General features: G+C 31.5%; 3 protein-coding genes across 3 annotated transcripts; 2 read left to right on the top strand and 1 right to left on the bottom strand.

The window, feature by feature from the left end:
- Positions 1-7,837: 7,837 nt before the first annotated feature.
- Positions 7,838-10,225, bottom strand: LOC118054107 (phospholipase A1-IIgamma). Its single transcript, XM_035065550.2, has 2 exons — positions 9,279-10,225; positions 7,838-8,834 (listed from the first exon to the last, which is right to left on the bottom strand). Exons 1-2 carry the CDS (start codon positions 9,861-9,863, stop codon positions 8,232-8,234), a joined length of 1,188 nt encoding a protein of 395 aa, XP_034921441.1. The 5' UTR covers positions 9,864-10,225; the 3' UTR covers positions 7,838-8,231.
- Positions 10,226-15,361: 5,136 nt separating this feature from the next.
- LOC118054118 (phospholipase A1-IIgamma) lies at positions 15,362-17,279 on the top strand. The gene is made up of 2 exons (XM_035065561.2): positions 15,362-15,983; positions 16,386-17,279. Exons 1-2 carry the CDS (start codon positions 15,405-15,407, stop codon positions 17,004-17,006), a joined length of 1,200 nt encoding a protein of 399 aa, XP_034921452.1. The 5' UTR covers positions 15,362-15,404; the 3' UTR covers positions 17,007-17,279.
- A 6,109-nt stretch (positions 17,280-23,388) lies between these two features.
- LOC118054114 (adenylate-forming reductase 03009) lies at positions 23,389-25,560 on the top strand. Its single transcript, XM_035065557.2, has one exon. The coding sequence runs from the start codon at positions 23,712-23,714 to the stop codon at positions 25,353-25,355; it is 1,644 nt and encodes a 547-aa protein (XP_034921448.1). The 5' UTR covers positions 23,389-23,711; the 3' UTR covers positions 25,356-25,560.
- The last annotated feature ends 2,381 nt before the right edge of the window (positions 25,561-27,941 follow it).

Here is a 27,941-nt window from a genome sequence, read left to right as displayed (position 1 = left end):
TTTCAAAATATTTTTCATGTTGAATGCATCAAAGTAAATTTTTTTTATTTTTTAAAAATTATTTTTAAGATTAGTGTATTAAAATATCAAAAATAAAAAAAAATTAGCCAAAAAAATTAATTTTTTTGAAAACACGAGTTGCCTCACATTTCCTCTAAGTCAAAATTATCATAATTAGTTTTTTGGTTTTTTTTTTTAACGAAAGGGGGCTAGCCCAAAGATTAACATGATTAGTTAGAAATAAAGTATAACACATATTTTATTTTCAAAATCTAATGCTGATTTTCCAAATTATAAGACCTAATTGTTCGTGTACCATGATTGTAAGAATAGTTGTTTTATTGATTAATATCAAGGAATGTTTGAATGATTGTAGCATTAGTCTAGATAGTATTACTATTAAAAAAACCTGTTTGGTGCCGTAATTATTATTATTTTTTAAATTATTTTTTATTTTAAAATATATTAAAATGATTTTTTTATTTTTAAAACATTTTTCCACCGCAAAAGTGAACGTGGGTTTTGTATGTTGAACTAAATTTGGGCGATTGTTACGGGCGATCATTTGAGTGCAATGGAATGGAACTGGAAATAGAGGGAAATTGAGAAACTAGATAGTGACGTTCAACGGTCTGATGGAGTAAACTTTTTTTTTTTTTTTTTTTTTTTTTTTTTTGATAACGTGGGTGTCCGGGCCAGCTTACGCGCACCACGACTAATCCCACGACCCACTGAACATCCTGCAAGCCCTAGTGAGCAGGTAAGGCACCGCGGAGGTGACAGGGATACCGCACAGAAAGGACCCAAGAGAAATAGAAAGAGAGCAAACTCTCCAGCTCCACTCCCACTGGGATTCGAACCTGGGTTCAAAAGAAGGAGAGCTGCCCCCTTCACCACTTGAGCCACGGCCCTGTTGGTTCTGATGGAGTAAACTTGTTTTCTTCTTATCTATCCGTTTTCTCGCGAAATAATTTGATAAGGGCAGTTGGTTTTGGTTTTCGTCAACACAAGTCAAACAACTGCTACGACTTCTTCTTTTTCTTTTTTCTTTTTTTCCCCTATTGTTCTCTTCTCAATTTTCATTAATCAAAGGCGTCAATTCCAAAGCAAGCGGGAACAATAATGTCAAGAAGATTCACGCACATTAAAAACAAATCGTCACCAAATTTTACTATGCATGCATATAATATACAATCTTTCACAAAACATTATCAAGTGATATATTATTTAATTTATTTTAGTGATAACACTTTATTTTCTCTTCTATCATCTCTTTTTGTGGTTAAATTTATTCTCATTTGCTTTCAAATTATTAATAAAGAGAAGGATTAAAAGTAAAGGCACAAAAGTGAAAAAGACAAAGAAACTAGTTGGCTTCTTTTAAAAATTAGCGTGAAAAGTTAACTTCATCCTCTTTGTTTCTAATTGATATATTTTTAGTCCTTATAGTTTTTTAAAATAAAATTTTAGTCCAACACTTTATTTTTTTTTTATATTTTGAGTCCCTGATTTTAGAGGAGAGAGGGTTGTTAGATTTCAATAGTGTCACACCTGGACATCGCGGCGACTAATTAAAAAATCACTCGATTGGAAAAGAAACAAATATTTGGCATCTTATTCTTTTAGGAGAAAATGTATTATTCAAGGAGTCGCCATCTAGTATTATGATCACTAGAAACCTTAACTGGTCAATAGAGATTCTATGGTACGGGACTGGTTATGTAAAAGAAAGATGCTATCACCCCTTAAGCGTCCTACCTAAAACAGATTACATTGCTGGTTTTGTCTAAAATTGCTAAGCATTTGTTCTTCTTTTTCCTTTTTTTATTCTTCTTTTTATGTTCCTAACTCTGGCGTTAGTGAACAATTCCTACGAATATTTCCAACTCTGGCTTGGTAAATATTGCACAAATCCAAAAAATACGATACTCCTGACTCTGGCATCAGTAAATATTTTTGCAAAAAATGAATTTGAAGAAGAAATTTTCTATGTCATTTTTTGTTTGTTTATCCTTTATTATTATTTGCCCTTTTTAGATGGAAGTAAAAAAAAACATTGCATGAAATATTTGCATTTAACAGTAATAGTCCATAGATTGAGCACATCTACAAAAAATACAAACAAAAAGAGAAAAAAATAAAACAAAGTGTAAGGGGCTCACAAATAAATCAATGAAGGCCCCATATATTTTTGGAATTTTCTGTTATCGAAAAGGGGTGCGTTTGGATCTAGCCCAGCCATACATGAAAGGTTCACACATGCATGCAACAGTAACTAGTTAATTATTTTAGCAAGCAAGGAAGGAAACTTAACTAGGCGTGCGGCTGCTGGAGGCGAAATCGAGTGAGACTGGGCTAAAAAAAAAGGTTGAGGGGGGCAGTGGCTAGTATAGGGTTTGCCGCCCTCTTCTTTTTTATGTTTCTCTCTTTTAGGGTTTCTAGTAATTGCCTCCTCTGGGGTCTATTCTTTTAGGGTTTTTCCTCCTCCTTGTTTCATACCCTGAGATCTGTATTTATAGTGCTAGAGTCCTTTCGCGTGTGAGAAACTAAGTTTCAATCAAACTCATTCTCTTTTTTGAAGTTTGAATTTGATTAAGAATTAAATTTGAAAACGGATAACTATCATTATCTTGAAGATAGGGATTATCTTGAAGATAAAGATAAAATAACAAAAGCACATTGTTGTCTTTAATTTTCACGTAAGTTCACAAATCACACTTTTCATTGAAATAAATCTCTGATCTTTAATTTTACATTTTAAACCCTGTAAAAATTAAATTAAAAGCCAATGGATCAAAATTAGGTTACAACAAATGGTAAAGAGATAATCTAAATTAACATTGATTCCAACCATCAAATTTATCGATTTTTGTGTCAATAGGTTCCATTCGATGAGATGAGTTTAACTGGAATATTTTTTCACCTTAAAATTGCATGAGAGAGTAGATTTGACTTTGGGAAGTGATGCAATCCACTAAATATCATGTTAATTGTCGCACATTTTATATGTTTTTGAAAAGTTTCTCAAATTTTGATTCCTTATGGAACTACCCTAATGAGAGAGTATATTTGACTTTGGGAAGTGATACAATTCTCCATATATCAAGTTAATTGTCACACATTTTATGTGTTTTTGAAAGGTTCCTCGAACTTTGATTCCTCATGTTACTATTCTAACTCATCAAAAAATTAACCAGGTTCATGGTGTCTTCCTTATTCTTCTCATCCACGTCTCAATTATAAGCATTTAGTAATGGTTGGTCGCTTATAGTCTTGGTATTTTAGTACATGTCATTATTATGTTAAGCTCAATCACAAGCCTAAATTTAATTTTTTTAAAAAAGGTTAATGTGGTTGTGAGTTTTTAGACCTTTATATTTGTGAAATTCACATTAATTAATATTAGAGATATACTTTAAAATAAGGTTATATTATTTTATTTTTTGTGTTATTTCATCGTCTTGGTTATCTAAACCTAGTTGCAGTAAAAGTTAAGAAAAAAAGAGGGTATAAAAAAAAAAAGTGTCATTGATTTGAGTTATTATCAAAAGTTAGTAGGAAAACAAAAGAACAAGAAATCACAAGTTACAAAGTTGAAAAAAGAATATGTCGGAAATTGATTCAACAAAAGGTTTTGATACCGGGACTTAAGGAAATATTAATTGTTTTTTTTGGTAATCTAATACTCAATGGTATATTCATTGTTTTTTTTTTTTCTTCTGGTATATTAGTTTGTAATATTAATTTTGAGGTTATTTGGACACACTTAGCATTTAACAATGTAACCCTTATCGACCATCAAACTTTCAATTTCTTTTAATTGACCCTAGACTTGATCAATCTTACTCCCTACATTCACATGTTTTTTTTAGTTTGACTTTTAATTTTGAATTTTTTTAATCAAGTTCCTAATTTCCAATCAAATTAGATTTTTAAAATTGCAATTTAACCCCCAAACTTTAATTTCATCCGATTAAAGCCAAAATTGAACTTAAAAACATTTGTTTTCTTGCCATTAAGCCCTCAATAAATTCAATTAAACTCCAATTGTATTATTAAACTTTAATTGTATTATTAAACATTCAATTTTGAATTTTTCTTTTCAAATTGAATTTTTTTAGTCAATAGGGCCTTCATCAATTAAAATTGAACTGTTAATTTTTTCTAATTTTGAATATCTTGATACTTTTCAATTAGTCTTTGGTAATTTTATAGGTTCTTTCACGTTCTCTCTCTCTCTCACTCTCTCTCTCTCTCTCTCTCTCTATATATATATATATATATTCAACTTTTTTAATTTTTTATATTTCCTTTTTCTAATTTATTTTTATTCATATGGAGTCCTAAAATGGTTAACAACAGCTACTACCTTTGTTTTGGGCTCAGTTTTGAGCCCAAGGTTTTCCTCATCAATTTTGGCAACCTTTTTCTTTATTGTTGGGCTCAATTTTTAGCCCAAGTCTCCTCACTAAGATGCTTAGTTTTGGCACAACCTTATTCCTTATTATTGGGCTTGGTCTTAAGCCTAAGATTTTCCTCTTCTAGATGCTTGTTTTTTTTTTTTTTGTTATGTTTGGTTTTGAGCCCAATGTTTTCCTTTTTGTTTTGCTCGGTTTTGATAGAACCTTTATTCTCTATTTCTGAACTCAATTTTGAGCCCAAATTCCCTTATTTGAGTTTGGTTTTGAGCTCAAGTTTTTCTTTCTCAAGGTTCGGTTTTGGTAACGTTGTTAATAGCAATGCACTCCAAGAGTGGAAAATAAATCATGATATGCCAATCAATATGTATGATAATAACATAAATCATATCTTTAGGCCTCTCCTAACAATTTAAGAGGTGAGACCCCAAGATATGATTTATAGTATTCTTTTACATATCTTCTCAATTGAAAGCTCTTTGAGCTAAAAACATGTATAAGCTCACATTACTTTTGTGCTTGATTTTTATCAAATAGAATAAAGATGGTGAGATTCGAACTCATGACCATTTAGTCAACAAGGCTTTGATACCATGTTAAAAAACTATCTTAACCCAATAGCTTAAGCTGTTAGGTGAGGTCCCAAGAATAGTTTTATATTATTCTCTAACACATTTCTTCAAGTGAAAGCCCTTTGGACTTGAGACTTGCACATACCCATATTACCTTGTGTTTAAGCTTTTGGGTGAAATGGTTTTTTGATATGGTATGAAAGGTTTAATGACCGAATAATCACGAGTTCAAACCTTATCACTCTCATTTTTTCTTCTAATTAAAATCTAATTTACAACACATGAATATAGCATGAGGCCTCACCTAATAGCTTAAGCAAAATAAATTCAGTAACAATGAGCATAATCATACACGAGGCTATAACCAAAGCACTTATAAAAGCTTTAACAACAAAGATAGAGCATCATAGTGCCAAAAGGAACCCAAATCACAAGTGTAAAAGATGAAACACTTTGATAGTCAACAAGCCAAAATAAATTAGAAAAAGAGAGAGTAAAAACCAACATCAAGGCAATATGAACAAAATATCTTTTGCAAACAAAATAATGAAGAAAACCATCACAATAAAACATTATGACCTCAAGGCTTTGTTCAGCAACCCATAAAAATTAATCAAGAAAGTGGTTGAATGCAAATCCGAGAAGCGATTTGTTGAAGGCCAAAGCAAAGCAACCAACAATAACCTGAAAGTAGAAATCATAAATAAAATAAGCTATTTTAGAATACATTATAAGGTTAAAATAAAGTAGTAATCATAAATAAAAGAAACATTATTTGTTGAATGCTAAAGCAAAGCAACCGAAAATAACCTGAAAGTGGTAATCATAAATAAAATAAGCTAGAGTGATTGAATCAAAACCACTCTAAAAAGCTATTTTAGAATACATTATAAGGTTAAACTGTTCTAGAAAAGAAGCTGAAATTTCAAATTTAGCAATGCAATTAGCTAAGGTTAACAACACATGTATAAGTGCAATATTCAAAACGTTATATACAAATTAAAAAAATCATTGATTTCAAACCACCTAAAAGAGCAATTTTTCTGTACAATAATGCTCATTAATAGGTATAATAAAATTGCAGTTGAATTCTTACAAAGAGCGATGCAGTTATATGAGGTTTAGAAAATATAATTTGTCCACCACCACTATATGAGCATATGAAAAGGGAAAAAAGAGAAGCTTAGTCTAATATTCTTTGTATTTTGGCTAAGGCTCCGTTTGTTTGCAGGAAAGTGGTTTCCTTTTGGAAAGTGAATTCCGGGGAAAATGAATTCCTGGAAAGTGAATTCCGGGAAAGTATTTTCCGATGTTTGGTAGTGTTATGGAAAATAAACTGGAAAACACTTTCCAGTGTTTGGTTGTGTTATGGAAAATGAACTGGAAAATAATTTATTAATGAATTAATTTTTTTTCCAACTTTATCTAATATATATAAAATATTTAATATAAAATATTTAATCACTTACAATTTTCATAACCCAATTTTGATCTTTTTATTTTTATTATTTAAAAAAAAAGATGATGAAAAATAAAAATAAAATAAATGAAGGATGAATTAAAATTTGGGTTAAGGGCAACATGATTGGAAGTTTAAAAATTTAATTAAACTCTTGACTAGTTTAATTAATTAAATCAAGGGTTTAATTGGAGAATTGATTTAATTAAATTTTAGATTATTTTAATTAATAAAATCAAGAGTTTAATTGAAGAGTTAATTAAACTTTGATTTAATAAAAAAACTCATTACTTAAATAAAATAAACCAACTCTTTGCATTTTAATTCACTGCTACAGTAGCAGCGAATTATAATTCAATGCTACAGTAGCATTGAATTATAATTCGCTGCTGCAGTAGCATTGAATTATAATTCGCTTATACTGTAGCAGTGAATTATAATTCGTTGTACTGTAGCAGTGAATTAAAATGCGATGATACTGTAGTTGTGAATTAAAATTCACTGGCAGGCGTGCGGAAAGTGTTTTCCTTTCTTTATCCGAAGGAAAACACTTTCCTTTCTCAAGTAACGATTTTACGTTGACTGGAATTAAGTTTCCGTTGACTTACTGTTTAACATTTGTTCCCAAACATAGGAAAGTCAGGAAAACGAATTCCAGGAATTCGTTTTCCTTGAAACAAACAGAGCATAAATTTAAAGACTTTTCACGTGAAATGGAAAATAAAGACCTCCCATGTCAAAAATTCCTGTAGCAAAGAAAACCTAGTTACCTTAGGATATATAGAAATGACAAACTATTTTTTGGTGACAGATTTTGACCTTTCAAATACCAATAATTTTTAAAAAAGAGGTACAAACAACTAAGCACAAGCATATTAAACAAAAGATTTGGATATACAAATTAACTCATATAGTATCAAGCAATAACTAAAATGGCTAGATATTACTACATGTAGCAAGCCAAAAGTGCCAGCTATATGATGCTATGAGAACAGATCATTTATGCAAAAATAGAGCACCCCCTCCATTTATCGTAGAAATATAATAGAAAAGCTAGTGTTTGGGCCCCGTCCAATTCCTCCTCTAATGACTTAACAAAACAAAATGAAATATGTATGATAGATGTTAAAAACAACGCAACATGCTAGTTATTGAGTAGCAACAAAGAGTTCAATGCATTTAACGTAATGATGCAATTAACATATAACATATATATATATATATATATATATATATATGATGGGACAAAGATTAGTTTTAAGCAACATTAAAATATTTTATCAGGATTGGTGTTATAACAGGATCAACACAATATCCAAGCAAAGCAAACCGTGCCAATCAATGAAAAACATAGCATTTAAAGCCTAAGTGGAGGAAGAAAATGGACATACTAGGAAGCAGCAAGAAGACTCATAATCAGCGAAACAATACAAACCCAACACAGCGACCTTGAAAACTTCAATTGTTAAATATCAGAGGAGAACTCTCACAACACGTGCATGACTCCTAATATCACAACCTTATCAAACACATTCACGAAACACAATAATCAAGGAAAGAAATGGTGCTCCAGAAAACAAACACTGAGACCAATACGCTACCACATCACAATTGATCATCAGCCGGTTCCCTAGTATGTATAGCATGCTCTTCTAATCAATTTTACATAATTAACAGCATGAATCTTAGAAACACGATAAGATATTTTATATATAACTTCTAGAGATTTTAACCTATAATCTGCTTCATTAATTAATGTTTTGGAACCACCACCTTGATTCTTCAGGTATCAACATCTTCTTCATGATCCACCAACTTCCAAGAACCATCTGCTTGCTGCACCATACCCTTGTTTTCTTGAATCCGCCATGATGCTGGTACAAGATACTCATCCTTTAAACCATCAATAGTTTTGTTAATAAGAGCAATATCGCGATTGACCACTAATTCAAACCCTCCTTTGGACCCTTGTGTTCCAGCCACTCCATGCAGGTAAGCCTCCAAGTTATGCCAACTTGATACATTTCCAGGGCTCTTCAGGTACTTAGATTTGGTGGTGTCAATTATCAATTCTTCTCCCACATCCGCATAGCCTATAAATGGATACTTAGGAACAACATCTAGAACGTTATGGATGCGTAATGCTTTAAGATCCATGTATCTGGAGAAAACCTTCTTAAAGTTTGAGTCCCCAACACGAGGACTGGCAAAGAGCATGGCTGTAACAGGACAACCTTTGTTTTCATGGGACTTGTTAAACCCATTAGCAACTATATCCACTGCATTCAATGTTGCAAGTGCAGCTCCTAAGCTGTGGCCGGTTATGGTTATGCTGATTTCTTCATTTTTGAACTGATCCACAAGTCTCCCTACCTCATTAAGAACCTAACAAATAAAAACAATCAGAATTACCAAACATTAATAATATTGCTATATAGAATTTGTTCAACACATATTCATATGAAGAGTTTATATATATATATTACCAGTAAATAATCAAAATCTTTTCTTTGCAGAAATTTATTTCATAAATACATAAAACTAGAATGTTCTTTACCTGGGAGTTACATAAATAAAATCTCTGGTAAAGAGAAGCACTGTAAAATAGGCACATGACCATAATTTCCGACCAATAAAAATTAGATTACATGAATTTTCTTTACTTACGGGTACGCGCATTAAATTTCTTGTTAGAGAATTACTGTATTTTATTAATAAATTCAGGACATTGTCAAAAGATTTTTTTGAGATCATCAATTTCCTTCATGCACACCTTACTACAGAAAATTCTTAGATTGAGAGCACAAAATACTTTGAATACTACATTACCTGGTCTCTAGCACTATTCTTGTTGTATGGTGAACGCGAATCATCGGAAGTGTAGATTGAGTACCAACCCTGGTGCACCTTAGGGTTACCGGACTCGCCAAGTATTTTAGAAGCTGAGACTAAATTAAATTCAAAATCGTTAACCCACTCTAAGATCTGTATCGTTCCTCTCCAAGCAATGACAATATCTCTCCGCCCTAACGCGGCCTTCCCTTCATCGGTAGACACCGCAACGAATCCCATCCAGTTGGATTCTTTGCTCCATGCTTCCCTGGATAATGACTTTATGATGAATGCTTCAGAGATATGCACCTGTGAGGTTGCATACAAAAATTTGGTCACACGGTACTTGAATGGATTGCCTTTCTGTAAATGAACCCCGTTAAGAAATTCATCCTTCGCATACAGGCTGCATCCTGCATACTTAGATACCTTCTGTGTGTTGAAACTGTCATATGTAGCCTGAGCCATTTCCCCGTAATGAATGATGTAGTGCCGGAGATCGATATCAAGAGGGTCCAGGAGGTCCTTCCAATTATTTTCTCCACTTAAATGTTTCCATGTTTTTGCTATGCTACCCACCATTTTCTTCTTGCAAAACAACCTTCAAAGGATAGGTAGTTTCTGCATTCCTTAATTAAGTACAGATGTGAAAACCTTAACTCCTTCTAGTATATAAATAATATCAACTTCTGCCTCGTGTCCTTCATCATGAACCTTATTCTCTCGATTAATTAATTTAAATGGATCATAAACTAATACTCCAAGACTTTGATCGACCAAGAGAAGAATCGTGAATTTCAGAAAATCTTACCACAAGAATTATTGCCTTGACCTGAGTACTGCACTACTTTGAAAACATTAATATATGGAAAAATATTGTTTGATCTATTCCAATCAAAGAGTTTTCAGGTTTGCTGAATTGTCCAAACGAATTGGTAAAATTGTTCCAACCATTTGAAATATGGAGTGTGACAGAAGAAAAACATTTAAAGGGGTAACCCAAAATTAAGTTCGGGGATGAGCCTTGCATTTTGACATTAATTTACTAATATATAATCAGGGCACATTATTTTTTTTGGTGGATGGACTTAATCTAATAGATGATTACTCCTTCATCTTAGTGATCAGGCACTAACTCTAACGGGTGGCTTGTCAACATCCACAATCTCATTTTTAGCCAATAGAACATGTTAAATTCTCAAAATGATCATTTTTACTATTTCTCGAGTCTTTACTAATATTTTTTTAAGTATTCATTTTAATTTTAATTTTGACGATTGTTGTTATTTTAACTTTTTAATATAAAATGACTATTACATTCACTAATATATATTATTAGAATCTTGAGCTCTTGTCCAAAACATCCCAGCTTCGAATGACATATATTGAAAGCAAAATGTATGGCATTTGAAGTCGATGATTATTATATTCTCTATTATTTCTTGACTTGGAAAGTTATTGCTCCTTCTGGAACAAGTAATGTTGGAGAATCAAAGAGTGAGCACATACTTCAATTAGAACAAGTAATCACATTAATGGTTAGAATTCTACATTGCCTAAACATAGCAATACCAAGCTACTCATAAATCCTGGAGAATTCTCATCTCTTAAGATGAATTTTGAGATGAGTTAGATCTTCTAAGTTTGACTATTTACCTCATCTTCTCCCTGGGCTCTTGTTTCTAATCATTCCACGCTACTCTTTGGGCTTCTCAACATAGCAGAAACAAGTGGAAGCAAGGAAGAAAACAGACAGCTATTGTTGCTACAGTACTGTTGTAAAAAAAAATTGAATAATTATAGTATTGTTGTATGTCCTCATTTGTTTTTTAATAAATCCCAATTGGATAAGAGAAAAGAGTTTTAATATGACAGTGATTTGAGACTGAATTTCAAATTTCAAATCCCAAATTCTTCTTACGAGATAAGAAGTAAAAAAAATATGAATAAATATTAAAATACATATCAACTATCCAAATATCAGTTTTACAAGTTTTCCAAATGTCAACTGCATAGAATGATATTTACTATTATATTGCTATTAGATTAGTCTAAAGTCTATCGTGTTGTGCTGGTATTTGGATGTTATAAAAAATAAAATAAAATTATAAAATGAAGGCATAATATTTAATTGGATTTTATCATTTCAACACAATTCTTGTAGTATCAAAATATCTTTTTTACAAGTTTTCCAAATTTCAACTGCATAGAATTATATTTACTATTATATTGCTATTAGATTAGTCAAAAGTCTATCGTGTTGTGCTGGTATTTGGATGTTATAAAAAATAAAATAAAATTATAAAATGAATGCATAATATTTAATTGGATTATGTCATTTCAACACAATTCTTGTATTATCCAACTATCAGTTTTACAAGTTTTCCAAATTTCAACTGCATAGAATTATATTTACTATTATATTGCTATTAGATTAGTCAAAAGTCTATCGTGTTGTGCTGGTATTTGGATGTTATAAGAATAAAATAAAATTATAAAATGAAGGCATAATATTTAATTAGATTATATCATTTCAACACAAATCTTGTATTATATTTGAAAAGAATGTTTTATTAATGTGTTTTTAATGTGATATTTGTGATGAAGCTATAAAACATTGATATTACAGGTTATACTACTCTCCGTAATGCACAAAATTAGATGTCAACCTATTAAATTCAAAAATTAGATCGTGAGATCAAGATAACTCTATAAAAAAAATCACGAAACGACACCGTTTTGGGCTCTTATGTTTTTTTCTTTATAAACAGTGCATGAAACGGCGCCACTTTGGTCAAAATGCATCGTCTCATTTAAAAGGAAAAAGGCAGCAAAATGTGTTAAATTTCACAGTGACCCTCAATTTGTGATTTATTCAATCAAGTCCTTAATTGTAATTTTGATTTAAAAAAACAATGCAATTGCATCCCTACTGAAAATCAAATAGCAGCCCTGAAGTTGGCCGTCTTTTTCACTTTGGTTTTTGGTCTCGAATTATTGCAATTTGACCCTCAATTGAGCAATAAACTTACAATTTTTTCAATTGAGCCCCTGGTTCGGTTTCAATTCCAGCCCCTCTATTTACGTGCCTTTTCTATTTTTGTTCTTGGTTTCGGATTTATTCAATTAAGTCCCTAATTGGTCATCAAACTTCAATATTTATGCAATTAAGCCCCTGATTTGACCAAATTAACTCTAAAAAATTATAATTTGACCCCAGAACTTTAATTTCTTCCAATTAAAGCCCAAATTAACTCCAAAATCAATCTTTCTTGCAATTAACACCTCTATAAATTCAATTAAACCTCCAATAAAATGTAATTGAGTCCATAAACTTTTGATTTTGGACTTTTCTTCCTTATATTGAATTTTCTTTGTCAAAAGAGCTCTCATTAGTCAATGATATACCGTCAAATTTTAATCTTTATATTTTTAAATCTCCTCAACAAATTTTTGATCATTTTTTGAGTGTTCTAGCATTTGTTTTTCGCTGTTATATTTTTTTATAATATTTTTATTTTATTTTATTTTATTTTATTATTTTTTGTGTGGGGGCCCAAAAATAGGTTACAACAACAGGCACCACCACAAGCCACCATCAGCCCAGTAACCACGGTCCCTCATTCCAGGTAATCTTCTCCCCTTCTCTGTCCCCTCTTCTCTATTCTCCTCATTTACATGCAGAATGTGAGCAATTCATGTTCTGCAGCAAATGAAAATGACTAGCTTCTTATTATGTTGCACACAGTAACCAGCTACTTATAATTAACTGGTTATTATGTTGAGCATAGTAACCAACCATTTATTCCCATGGACTGGACAATTCAGCCCACATGGCTTGGCTGAGTCCAGCCTTGTAGAAAGTAAGTTTTTTTTCTAGGCTGGTCCTGGCCCAATTTCATTTTGGGTTGATCTCGTCCTAATTTCTTTTTGGGCTGGTCCTGGCCCAATTTCATTTTAGGTTGATCTCGTCCTAATTTTTTTTTGGGCTGGGTCTAGCCCATTCAAAAAAATAAAACTCAACAATATTTGTGATTTTCTCACGTAGTTTTCTATCCATTTTGATTAATATAAGTTTTTATTTTTATATTGTAAAGATACAGATCTGGTATTAAAATACTTTATTTTCATCAAAAAAATTTGTTTCATTCATACAACCAAGTCTCAAACAAAGAAAACTTTAAAAAATATGTCTTAGCATGCATTTTGATTTTAATAACTAGTTTATTAAAGTCACGAGAACTTGGTTAATATTTTAAAAAATTCAAAAAAAATATTTTGTTTTGTTTTAGTATCAAGGATTACAAATTTATACATAAAATGTATCAAGGGTTAATCTAATATATTTACATCTCAATATGTTTTTTTTTTTTAAGATATAAATCTACACATGAATTGATTTATTTTTTTCCTACAGAAAACATTAACACTATATATATTAAAAAAAAATGATTTAATCATGCGTGCTTTTATTGCCATGGAATAATAGGACCACGGAAACTATTCCAATTTTGGTACCACTAGGACCGCATTGAAAGACAAGAGCTTTCGCTGTCTTTTAAATTTCACGTGTATCATGCCTGCTTGTATTACCATGGAATGATAGGACACGAGTCGGAATATTAATTTCACAGTTCCATATTATATTTTAAATGTTTAAATAAGAAGTCATCTTCAGCTTTCAAGAGAATTTAAGAACTCAAAAGTTGGAGGATTCAGATATATAAACCATCACACTCTTTATATTTATCAATGACATTTTTTGTTGGTATTTATAATATCATTTCATTACTAATAAAAAAAATATTATTATCAATGAATTTACTGATATAAAAAGCATGCAAAAAAAATTAAAATTATCCGCTTCATTCCGTCGTTATTTCTCTCAAAAAAATATCATATGTAATTTCATCGGTACGTAATGATTTAAAAATATATTTTACAAAACTATAAAATAATTAAATTAATATAAATCAACACTCAATAATACTCAAAATACTTGGCAAAACGAAGAAGAAAATCAACTCAAACAAATTTGCAACAAATAAATAACAAGAAAAAATATATTCAACTAAAAAAGTTCATATGAAAAAAATGATTGCAATTGCTAAATTTTTTAAAATTCTATAAATAAATCAACTAAAAATTGATCTCATATGAAAAAGAAAATCCTACAACAACATTCATACAATTATTAAAACAAAAAAAATTAAAAATAAAATAAAATAAACAAATATAGTGAAAAAAAAACATAAAAAAGGAAGAAAAAAAATTCTTACCTTAATGTAGTTGCAAATGAAGCTAAGAAGAGAGAAAAAAAAATCAAATTTATAAAGTATATTAATTAAAAAAATTGATGTTTTTTACATACGGGGAAGAAGAAGAAGAAAAAAGCCTTGTTTGTTGTGAAATTAAGGATTCCAGACTTTTTATTCGGTTGTTTTACTTATGGATAATTAAATATTAATATTTTTAATCATTCCGTAGGTGATTCTGTCTGTAATATTTAATTTAATAAAAAAATTTCAGAAACCACCAAATAACAACTTTTCAATCCATTGATGATTTTGTCTGTAATATTTAATTTAATCAATATTTTTTAGAAACCCGTCAAATAACAATAATAACTTTTTAATCCGTCAATGATTTTATCTGTAAAGAATAATAATTAATTTTACAATTGAAAAGTGAACCGTTTCAAAGTTCTTTTGAAAATACCAACATAAATTTTCCATTAGTGATTCCCTTTGTAATTAACATGATGAACAATGTTAATAGTTTACCGATGATTTCATCGACAAAATTTATTCTGTCAGTAATTCCATTAATATAAATTGACGTGTTTTTTTTTTGCTTTATTTTAATTATTTTTTCCACTATAATTATTTTGGTACATGCCGAGATTATTTTTATCAATATTTTTGTTGGTATTTATCAATTTTTTTATAGTGAAATTTTTTTGAAAATCCACTCAGGAAAGCAAAATAAAAAGGATCAATGCCAATGTGTTGCACGTGGTATTATAATTAGATTCAATATTGAGTTCTATATAAACTACAAAGCATAGGAAGTTTTGAGACCATATATCCCTAAACCACTTCAGTATTTGATCAAGAAAAAGTTATGAGTAGCATAGGGCTACAAGTGACGGCTAGCATTGCTGATAGATGGAGAGAACTGAGTGGTGAGAAGAGCTGGAATGGCTTGTTGAATCCTCTAGACATTGATCTCCGCCGCTCTATTATTAACTATGGCGATAGGGCAACAGCTATTGGGAATGCCTTTAACAAAACGAGTCTAAGATCAACAAACTGTTGTGGATTTAGCCGCTATGCACCAAGAGATTTCTTCTCCAAAACGGGCATACAAACAACCAATCCATACAAGTATCAAGTGACAGACTTCATTTATGGAGAAGTGGAAGCCAAAATACTAGCTTTGGATGACAGCGAATCCACCTGGAGTGCCTATGTAGCTGTGACAACAAATGAAGGAAAGGCTCTTTTGGGAAGGAGAGATATCGTGGTTTCTTGGAGAGGAACTTTGTTGTCGGTTGAATGGTTGAAAGACTTTGAGCCTGAGCTAATATCTGTGCCAGAGATATTCGGAAACGATGTAGCTAAGATGCACAAGGGCTTTCACTCCCTCTACACGGCCAAAGATGACAAGTCTACTTACAGCAAGACAAGTGCTAGAGACCAGGTGACTCTTGATATACCTTGAAAGTAAAACTATACTATGTGAAAGCATTTGGACAAAATTAAGTATGCTCTAGGCTATACATGTTTCTTTTCTTTACACTAGAAATTAAGGCTAAAATATTTTTCCGAAGACTAGAGCTTAGGAAAAAATTCTGCAATTTTCACCAATGATCCGTAATTATCCTTGCGTTTTACTAGAATGAGAAAAAAAAACTATGCCTTTTCTTGGAAGATTTGAATCCAATATTTCCTGTGTGGAGCCTCTTGGGAAAAAATCTGGATAGCCAATGCATGATTTGGGTGTGAAGTTAGCAATTATCAATTGACAGATTCAATAATAAATAAATATGAAATTATCAAAACGATATGGATTATATATCAAGTGCTAACTAATATATTCCAGGCGCTGGCTGCTGTGAGCAAACTCGTTGACCAATACAAGGACGAAGAAATAAGCATAACAGTAACAGGCCATAGCTTGGGAGCAGCAATTGCAACGCTGAACGCATTAGACATAGTCGTTAATGGCTATAACAAGACCACAGGTGAGCAAAACAAGGCCTTTCCTGTCACGGCCATTGTATTTGCTAGCCCACGAGTTGGAGATACAAATTTCAAAACGTTATGCGAAGGACTTGAAGATCTACATGTCTTGCGGGTTACAAATGAAAAAGACATCGTTCCTAACCTTCCTCTCGACATACCACCTTTTTTCAGCTTCAAACATGTGGGAGAAGAATTGCGAATCGACACTCGAAAGTCACCGTATGTAAAGAGTATGAATGATTTGGGTGCTTTGGGTGATTTTCATAACTTGGAACTTTACATCCATGGAGTAGCAGGAACTCAAGGGAGTGAAGGGGGATTTAATTTGGAAGTTGATCGTGATATTGCCCTTGTGAATAAAGATCTGGATGGACTGAAGGATGAATACAAGATACCAGCTGGATGGTGGGGCATTGAGGACAACAAGGGCATGGTCCTCGGCGATGATGGAAGATGGACGTTACTATCTTCTGCGTGAGACACTGTCAATGCATGATAATTATGGTAAGTAAATAAATTAGTGTGATGTCGAGGCTACATCTTTTAGGTAATGCATTTTTCTAGAGCCCATCTGGTTGTGGTGTTGCTTCTGTGTATGGCCATATTGGCATCATTTATCTACTCCAATAAACCCATCAATAGTTTTGATTGCGAAACATGTACAAGGATGGGATCCGAACAAGTCTATGGCTAAAATAAACTGTTAATTTTATTGATCTTAAAAAAATTAGCGGAGTGCAGCTTCTTCTTCTTTTTTAATGATTTCTAGAATACTAGGTGTGTGGTGGACTAAAATTTAGAAAGGATTGTAATGTATATTGATTTTCATGATTTAAACAAGACAAGTCCCAAGAATAATTAATTAGTCCCTTTCGACTTCAGAAACAAATTGATTAGGCAACAAATCGCCCTCCATGGTTATGGAATTAATAAAAAAAAAAACCTTGGTGAAAAGAGTATAACGCCCCTAGATGAAATATTTAATATGCAGATTTTCCAATATTTAGTACAAAATATTATTTCTAACAAAAAATATTTAATAGGCAAGCTTTTTCGATGTGTATTTTTGCATAAAAAAATTGAAAAACTTATGCACACATCTTATTCAATAAATCAAGAATCATCTATGTAAATAAGAAAAAAAAATCATTAACAATAACTAAAAATAAAATTAGAAAAATTAATGGACATGTCCAAAACAAGATATTTAATTTTATAAAATAAGTTATTTATCTGATTATATTTAATGAATTTGTTTATTGATTTTTTTTTTTTTTTGTAAATCAAAGGCTAATAGAAACAAACACTGATTGAATAAAGAAAACAAAACTAAAAGTGGGGATAAAATAATGTTAAAAAATGAATTTTTTTAATTTTTATTTTAGAAAAAAACTATTGTTAAATGTTGAAATAAAATAAATAAATAAATAAAACCAAAAAATATGTTGATTCATTTTAACGTTTTAAATCCATGACTTGAATTATTAGATTAAAATCACCATTCGTGAAAAAATTATAAAAAACATTTTTTATCAAATCAAATACTAAATAATAAAATCAAAAAAATATTAGGAAACGCATGCGTCCTCATGTGGAAATCAGCGAAAGAAGTTAAAATCATAGTGGTCCATTGCCATTAATTCAATTGGCATATTTATAACCTTGGAATTTTCTGGTCTAACTTTTAAATCACTAGTTAGAGTATATGTAAAGATAAAACGACCATGGGTACATGGATCCAATGCCATGCAGATTTATCATTCAATGCCACCACGAAATAACGAGAGACAATAAATTAATTGCCTGGGATTGTGGTGTGGGCACCACCTCTCTCTCCTCGATCTGTAAACTTCATCTTGTTCCTCCTTTAGCAACTGACACCGGCTGTCGTTCTCTCCACCAGCCTCATGTCGACCTCCTAGCCAAGCCATCAGCTGCACCGCCCCCACGCCAGGTAATCTTCCCTTCCCTCTCTTCTCTTCATCCACCACTTGCGGTGGAGTCGCTGCATGCAAAACTATTATTTGTTCTACATGCAGCGTGGATAATAATTCATACGGTCGCTAGGCTTGGCCAACCACCACGTGATCTTCGGAATTTTTAAGAATTTTTTTTTTTTTAAAATTTTTTATCATTATAATTTTAAATACGCTTTTAAGAAGTTTGATATTACAGTAGTTGTTTTTTAATTTGTTTTTTACTTTAAAATATATTAAAATAATATTTTATTTTATTTTTTAAAATATATTTTTAATATTGATATATTAAAATAATTTAAAATTATAAAAAAAATAAAAATTCCAAATTTTTTTACAAGGTATGGACACGCCGAAAAGAGAAACGGACTTTTAGACTACAGAGAGTCTGAAACCAAGGGGATCAATGGCTCAAGTGCCGGGGGTCCATAGAGCGTTGATATTCTACGTTTTCCAGTCTATTCTCCATTATACCAAAGGGATTTGATTTCTTCATTGTGGGCCGATACAATGCCTACGTTTTGGACATATGTATTATGTGCTACTCTTCTGCCCCTATATATATATATATATATATAGATGTTATCGTTCACGGGTTCCATTTAACTGATGTGTTTTTCTAATCTTTATTTTACTTGAAAAGGTAAATTAAATTGAAAAAGAAAAAAAGTTTTCTGGTTTAATTTTTTTGGACTATGTTTAGATTAATAAATTTGTTTTTTATGTTATAATGGTGTTTATTATGTGTTTTAAAAGAAAATTAAATTTGTTGATATTTTTATTTTTAGACAAGAGAAAAAAGCCTTTCTAATTTTTCAGTCATTATAATAGTAGTCGTATATCAGGAAACTGTCTAAAAATAAATAATTGCGAGCTGATGATATGCTCATTTGCCTTAGATAAGAAAAAAACAAAGAAAAGCCCAGACACATTAGTTTTTTTTTTTTTTTTTTTTTATAATTTGGCTAGGCACTCCAAGGCATTCAGTTCAAAGTAACTGAGACCTTTTTAACTTTATTATTTTTTAAAATTTAAATTAAGATCAATTAAATAGATTAATTACACAAAGGTCTTGGATGCCCTTCTTGGAGGGTTTTGAGTTTTCATTGAAATTAAGTTAAAAAAATTATGATATTTTTTAATAGAATAATGTTTAATTTATACTTGGTTTTCTATTAAGATTACAATATTATTTTTTAATAGCAGTGTGTTATTTTAGTGCAACCCTATATAATTTTATTTTCTTTTAATTTTATTCGTTAACTTTTCTCGATATATTTATTTTTATTATCGTTTAATTAAATAAAAATTTCATTTCAAGAAACAAAGTTATTTAATCCAATTGAATCCATAACTATATCTTAATTTGTATATATTTTTAAATTTTTTAGTTTAGTTTTTAGGTAGTATTAACAACTTTTTTTTTTACACTTATTAGCACATTTAATTCTTGATTTATTTAATTAAATACATGAATAAGTTTTTCAATTCATAATAAAAATTTTTCATTAATATCACAAATGTGCTGGAAAAACTTGTATATTTATTTTTTAGTGTTAATTTTTTTTATCCTACCCACAATAAATCATGGGTTAACTAACTAGATTTTAAAATTAATTGTTAGAATTTTGTTTGAAAATAGAAAAACTATCAGTAACACATTTTTATTTATTTTTTTACGCTCAAAATGTTTTTTGTTTCAACCCGAACCAAAGCACAGCTAGTAACCTAGTATATAGTTATTGAGGGAAAGATCAAATGATTACAAAGTAGGGAATGAAAAAGGATGAAATTAAGACGAATACAAGTAATGGGACCAAACTAAGAAACATTAATACTTAAGGGTTAAGGAACCAAATACAGTGTGAAACCTTATATACAGAATCCGTTGGAAGTTTCTCAACAATTCCAAAATGAAGCCGACATTTGAGGTTTCGCATTAACATTCTGTTTTTCTCTTCTCCGTTTCTCGCTCATTCTTTAATGATGTCATGGATTAAATTACAAGTAATTATGAGCATGAAAATATTATAATCTCGATCTTTGTAAAAATTGAATAGCTCTCTAGAGCAAACACCAGTCTTGATGTGTGTGTGTGTGTGTGTGTGAGAGAGAGAGAGAGAGAGAGAGAGAGAGAGAGGGGGGGGGGCTAGAATAAGTAAACGACTAGGTGGCAAATAGATTAGATACAAAGAACTAATCAAGTACTTAAATATGCAAGTAATAAGAGGAGTGGAAGGGAGTTAATGATCGAAGTCTAGAAAGATGAAGGTTTGAGCTCATTTAATTAATAACTTAAATTATTTAATTAAAATAATTATTTAATATGATATTAGAGTTTTGATGACTAAATAATTATAGTTCAAATCTCATCACTTTCAAATTTTTTTAATTAAAAATATAATTAATAATATAAAATAATATAAGCATGTTTAAGTTTTAAGTCTAAATAATTTTTATTTAAAAGAGTGTATAAATTATATCTTTTATTGAGATGATTTTTTTTCAAACTTCATCTAATAATCTAAATTATTCCACTAGATACAAGATATAATTTAAGAAGGTTTTATATAATAAACAGTTAAAATTACACAAATGATTTATAAGATTGGTCTCTCTCAATGAAATAAGCTGGTGTTTATAATAAAAGAAGAATGGTCCTCCATTACTATTTGGTCAGATTTAAATTGAAAAATTGTGTTTTTGAACTAATTAAATTATCTCAACTCAATGATAAAGGTAAAGTATTCGTTAATCCAAACCTATCAAGTCGATCAATTTCGATTGATAAAATGACACTATTCATGTCATAAAAAAAGGGTAATTATTGGTTATTTATTAAGTTTAAGATTTAACCATTTTTAAAAAATATATATATAAATGTTCATAAAGATACAATTACTTTTAGGGTTTAAAAAACACGATTACTTGAAATTATACGGTAACAATAGCCATTTGCAATGCATGTGCTGTCCTGCATGCAAGCCGACTTCATTTTATTCTCACCATGAGCTGGCTATTACTATTATAAACCACTCATGTCCATATATCCTTGCAGTGACTATAAAATTTAAGAGGTAAGATAAATATACTTCGTTAACTGACCCATTCAGGCTGAACACATCTTAACTTAGATTTTGGATTTGCTCTCGAAAGATTATTAATTCTAATCTTATTAATTTCAGGTTACTGAAAACTTGTATGGTTATTAATTTTAGAATCCGTAAGATTAGTCAAGATACACGTAAACTAACCCGAATATCCACGTTAATAATAATAATAATAAAACAACTACATTAAAACTCCATTGATCTGGCTAACAATCTATTTGCCTTCAGCTTTTCTTGCATTTTCCATTTAGTTTCTGCACACGAAGTTCTTGGGGGTTACATAAGTTGACGCCCGGCTCACTTCCTCATAATTACAATAATGATACTTTATTGAAAACTCATTTACATGGTTACCGAGGAGGGGGGGGGGGGCGGCAGTGGCGGAGCCACATAGGAACAAAAGGGGGCAATTGCCCCCTTAAGTTCTTAACTTTTTTTTTTTTTTTTTAAATATTAATATATTAAGTTAGTGAATTCTTAGTGCACGGAAAAAGAAAAGTTGTTATTATAATATAATATATATACACACAGTCCATTCCCCAAATTTTTCTCAATTTTTTTTTTGTTTCTATATCAAATCAACAGGACCAGCTTAAAAATAGAGTCCCTTGACTAACAAAGAGTATTTCGCGTTCCTACCTTTGCTATTTTATTATTTTCATGAGCTACTGTTCCACTTTTTTTTTTTTTTTTTTTTTATACGAGTTCTTGTTTCTGCCTCTCTCGTAAATAAATTTCTTATCAAATAAGCAATTACTCTATTTTTTTCTTTATATTTTAGGTAAATTTTCTTTATTTTATTTATTTATTTCATTGTTTAATTTTAATTTTAATTTTATTCTTTTATAATTAGTTATTAAAAATATTAGGGTTTATGATAATTTAGGGGTTTTGATATGAATATGTTCAAATATATTGAAAATAAATGTTTAAATCTGCTAATTTAATCAATTAATTTTTTTTTTATTATAAATGAATAAATTAATATTTATGCAAAACCATTATTCTTGACATCTCTTGCATTGACATAATAGTTTATTGAAATTTAATATTTTTATATAATTTGTTTGTAAGCAAAATATCAAGTAGAAATCATGTTTTTCAAGAGCTGTTCCTCTTACACATACACCAGGTATTGCTCCTTAATTAAATATCTAGAAATGATTAGGTATAATTTAATCAACATATTTATTATATGCATATAGATATATATTGAAATAGGTTTTGATTTTAATGAATTGATGTGTATTTTGGTATGAATTTCATATAAAAGATTTAGAATTATTGTGTAACTCAACTTACTTTTATTTAACAGTAAATTATTGTGTAGTTGTATTAATTATTATATAGACACTAATGATGATAAAAAAAAAAATCTAGCAGGTTCATATTAAACTAACATGCCACTAAACAAGTATTTAAAGTGTAAATTCTTTGAGGATGAAGAGTCAATCAAAGCTTCAAGTCATGTAACTCCATCAAGTTCAAAGAAAAGTCATATTGAAATCAATCTCGACAATTATAATGCACGTTTTTTTAGTTTAAAAGTATTTTTAAATTAAGTTTACTTGATATTAATTAATATATATGTTTTGAATTGATTTCTAATGCATATATATATAATATAGTATTTGTTAATAATTTGCCCTCTCATTGAAAAACTCTGGCTTCGCCACTGGGTGGGGGAAGCTTCTCCTCCTCCTCGTTTTCCTTTATTTTTAGACAAATAAATAGCTTCATTTCACAGAAATTTACTTGATAGACTAGTTTACAAGCTTTACCTTAAGTTGTTGAAGCCCCATGTATAATAGTTTACTTGATATAACTGGCATGTTGGGCTGTTTGTCGAATTCCAGTTAGCTTGGCTTTTATGTAAGGAATTATCTGTAATAATTTAATAATCTCCTGGAATCTAGCCCCATTTATCTTCTCTCTAAACACTATAAATAGCCAGCTTTGCCTACTCATTTAAGACCACAACTACCCTAGCTTCTCATAATTATCTCCAGATTTCTCTGTACTTACAAATCGCTTCTTTGTTGTGACCATAAAGGTCACGGTTTCTTTTTTTTTTTTTGTCAGGAGAGATAAAGAAACATGCAATCTCCTGTGAGGTTTTCAAGCTGCCGAGGAGTATCCTTCGAAATCAAACCTCATGAAAGTCCATTTGCCATTTCTGCACCATCCAATGATGGGGCGGCCGGCAGCACACGAATTTGGCTTCCTTGGACTCTAGGAAGCTCCTCCAAGGTGTTCCGTTCTATCTACATGTCTTCAAGTAGACCCAGTAGCCATTTCTGTGATCTTGATCTTGATGGCGAGGATGATCAAGATGACATTTCTTTTGCAGTGTTAGAAGAAGGTAAGGTGGAGGAAAATGAGCAGAAACTAGCTCCGTTTCCATCTGCAACTAAGCTAGAGCAGCCACCAAAACCTGCTCGAAAGCAAAAATCAAGACTGTCGGTGATATTGCTGGACCAAGGCTTGTTCACCGTATACAAGCGACTCTTTGTCGTTTGCTTGACCCTGAACATTACTGGTTTGGTACTTGCAGCAACTGGGAAATTCCCACATGCAAGAAATAGAGCTGCCCTGTTCTCCATAGCCAACATTCTTGCTTTGACTCTCTGCAGGAGTGAGGCATTTTTGCGAGTTGTTTTCTGGATCGCAGTCAAGGTCATTGGAAGGTCTTGGATACCTCTCCCAATCAAAACCGCCACCACATCTCTACTTCAAAGTCTTGGTGGCATACACAGCAGTTGTGGAATTTCTTCAGTTGCTTGGCTCATATATGCCTTAGTCCTTACTCTCGAGTACAGAGAAAACACTTCGCCAGAGATTGTAGGAGTGGCCTCTATTATTCTTTCTCTCCTCTGTCTCTCTTGTTTGGCTGCATTCCCTCTCGTCCGCCATCTTCATCATAATGTCTTTGAAAGGTTTCACAGGTTTGCTGGATGGACAGCTCTAGCTCTCCTCTGGGCCTTCATCATTCTCACTATCTCGTATGACCCCAAAACCAAATCCTATAGCAATGAACTAGGCTCCAGGATGATCAAACAACAAGAGTTTTGGTTCACAGTAGCAATCACAGTTCTAATTATCATCCCATGGATAACAGTGAGACGAGTTCCTGTCAAAGTATCTGCTCCTTCTGGTCATGCCTCAATCATAAAATTTGAGGGAGGTGTAAAAGCTGGTTTATTGGGAAGGATTAGCCCATCCCCATTATCCGAATGGCATGCTTTCGGTATCATTTCTGATGGGAAAACAGAACATATGATGCTTGCTGGTGCTGTTGGTGACTTCACCAAGTCCTTGGTCTCAAACCCACCGAGCCATTTGTGGGTTAGGCAAGTGCACTTTGCTGGTTTGCCTTACCTGGTGAATTTGTATGACAGGGTCCTTTTAGTGGCGACAGGTTCTGGCATCTGTGTTTTCTTGTCATTCCTTTTGCAGCCATGTCGAGCCAGCGTATGTGTACTTTGGGTGGCCAAAGGGATTGAACAAAACTTTGGCAAAGAAATTCAAGAGATGATGAGCGGACATCCTAAAGACAAAGTGATTGTGCATGATACAGCTGTGCTCGGTAGGCCCAATGTGTCCCAAATGAGTGTTGATGCTGCTAAGAATTGGAGAGCAGAAGTTGTCATTGTTACTAGCAATCCAGAAGGAAGTAGAGATGTCGTTAATTCTTGCAAAGCAGCAGGGATTGCAGCCTTCGGTCCTGTTTGGGACTCTTAGTTCAATCACTATTGAACATCGTATCTCATTTCTTTTTTAGTTGTCCTAATGTGTGTATTTGGTGCCCTAATGTGTGTCTGTACTGGAATGCAATTGTTCCCCATCTTTTTCCATTTTCAAAGAACGATTCTGGATAAAATTATCGTTCCACTCACTGAACAACAGGACTGATTTCCATAAGTTATTTAATATAGGAAACTGATGATACACCTAAAAAAGACAAATTAATATTCTTAGTGCCCCATTTTAGTGCCCCACTTCGTAGAGGACTGAAGTGCGAGCAATATTGTGGAAGTGTGCTCCACTCATACGGTGGAGCACTTATACAAGACCCTTCACAAAGCCTATAAAAGGCTGTGTGCAGGGAAATTAAGAGGCTTCTTTTGGGGGGGAGAAGGGACGGAATTCTTTAACTGGAATGGGTGCAAATTGTTCACATGAGATTTTATGGGATGTGGCACACGGGAAAAATGAAAAGCTGCCCTCTCTCCCTCTCTCCTTCTCTCCTATATCTTCATACTTAGTTTACCTACAATTAATATTATTTCAGCTCATCTTCAATAAGAACATATCAAATATCCACATACAACCATATACATATTCTGCCCTATTTTTCATCTTTTACTTGTTTATAATTTTCTCCTTATTATTTCAGCTTATCTCTCGTTTCACGAGAAATTTATTTTTGCAGGGAGAGCTCAGCCATGAAAGGTCTATTTTTTCCTGTAACCTCATCAGAAAGAAAAAAGAAAACGTAATAAAAAAAAAAACTGTCAGCATGAAGCGAACAACTCGTGACCGTGAAGTTAATCCTAGTACTTGGTGACCAAAAAAGAAATGGTTAATCCCCGTTCTTGGCTAAATTTAGCTTTTATGGACCGTGTTGCATGCATCATATGAGATATTACACCTGATGTTTTTTTTTTTTGGATTCGAGGAAACCTTACCTTTGAAAAGCGCACTTTATGGGTCCAGGTGAGCGAGTAAAACACCGGCTGTTCCAGACTCTTACAAGAGGTGCACGCCCTGACTCGAACTTGAGACCTGCTGTACAGATCTCAAGCCCTTTGCCACCACGCTACATCTCTTGGAAACAATATATATTTATCAGTTGGGCTATTCCAAATTGGTTCATCTTTTACAAATTTAATGAATTGATGATGGGGAGCTGTATAAGAGACTTAAAAAAAGGGATAGGATCAGGATTGGAATTCTCCATACACATTGAAAAGTAAATAGCCATGTTGATAGATAATTAGCTAGCTTGGTGTTCATATAGAACTTTAAGTAGTTAATTTATTTATATGGAGCCTCTTGATGTTTCGTTGGAGTTTCTCTTGAAAACTTAACATTAGCAGCCTAGGGTAAAAAAAAAATTATGGTTTTCAGACAATAATAAATGATATTTTATTAATTAATGGATCTATTTTTATGAAAGAGATAAACATTTGAAATAAAAAAAAATCAAATTCATAACCTATAAAAAATAATAAGAATAATTTTACCTATACATTTTCTCTCCAAATAATAGGATATTATTAATTATTATATAAACAACATGAAATTACTTTCTTAGAATCTGAAAATAGATGCTTTTTTTTTTTACTAACAAAAAGAAAAACATGTATTTGGGGGTGGAACCAAACATGGCTAGAGGGGTCCATGACCCCTCAAAAGTTTGATTAAATTCATTTTAGCTCTAAATATTTTAAGATTTTTTTTAAAAAAAAAAACTACTTATGAATTCAAGGTTTATTCCATATAAAATTGCTTCTTTATTTTTCAGTTTTTCATATCTCGAAATATTTCATTTTCATTGAATCAAATATAAATAAAAATATCTTGTTATTTTCTAAAACTCACTCTCTATGGAAATTATAATTTAATTAGAAAACATATTAAACAAAAAAAAAGGAGTGAAATGTGATCTTTCAAGTTATTATTAGTTTTTTTTTTTTTATGTCAAATTAAACTTTCTTATCTATCCTTTTTAGGAGATTTAAAAAGTAGATTGTTGTTTCATCTCACACATAAAGAAAAGCATTAAGTCATTATCAATACATGTTATAATACATGGTTCCATTCATTAATATTAATGCCTATTTAGAAAATATACTATATAAGAAATATTATAGTCATACTCTTGTGTTGTAACCCCACAATTACTATTGTATATTGCCCTACACATATATATATAGAAAAGGTTGGCTAACCAATAGGTTAAGCCTCATAATTATTCTCTACTTGGTATCAGAGCGTTATGCCGTTAGAACTCTTTTTCTCCTTTCCCTCCTTGCAGTCAGCCTCCTCTCTCCCTCTCATAAATGGAATCTGTTGTTGCTACCACCTTCTCCCCCACCAAAATGGTGGTGCAGCCAAACTAGCCAGCCACTCAAAAGCTATTGCCACTGGTTCCTTCTCCCACCAGCAGCGGCCCCAACTTGCAGAGCAAAACCATGTCTCTTTCTTTCATGTTTTTTTCATCCCTCTTCACATCATGGGAATAACGACTCCTTCTATTATTGTGATGTCCAACACTCATCAAGTGGTCTCGTTGAAGCTTACAACCACAAACTATCTCTATTA

Source organism: Populus alba, chromosome 4 (genome assembly GCF_005239225.2).
Source record: "Populus alba chromosome 4, ASM523922v2, whole genome shotgun sequence".
Lineage (NCBI taxonomy): Eukaryota > Viridiplantae > Streptophyta > Magnoliopsida > Malpighiales > Salicaceae > Populus > Populus alba.
The sequence above is the reverse complement of the archived record's forward strand: the minus strand, read 5'-3'. Positions and strand labels throughout refer to the sequence as shown.

Bases quoted from the DNA above. Each gene is read 5' to 3' on its own strand.
- LOC118054107 (XM_035065550.2), bottom strand. From the start codon at position 9,863: ATGGTGGGTAGCATAGCAAAAACATGGAAACATTTAAGTGGAGAAAAT. The intron at 8,835-9,278 runs GTAATGTAGTAT...TTTATTTGTTAG, and splicing joins AGAATAGTGCTAGAGACCAG to GTTCTTAATGAGGTAGGGAG.
- LOC118054118 (XM_035065561.2), top strand. From the start codon at position 15,405: ATGAGTAGCATAGGGCTACAAGTGACGGCTAGCATTGCTGATAGATGG. The intron at 15,984-16,385 runs GTGACTCTTGAT...AATATATTCCAG, and splicing joins AGACAAGTGCTAGAGACCAG to GCGCTGGCTGCTGTGAGCAA.
- LOC118054114 (XM_035065557.2), top strand. From the start codon at position 23,712: ATGCAATCTCCTGTGAGGTTTTCAAGCTGCCGAGGAGTATCCTTCGAA.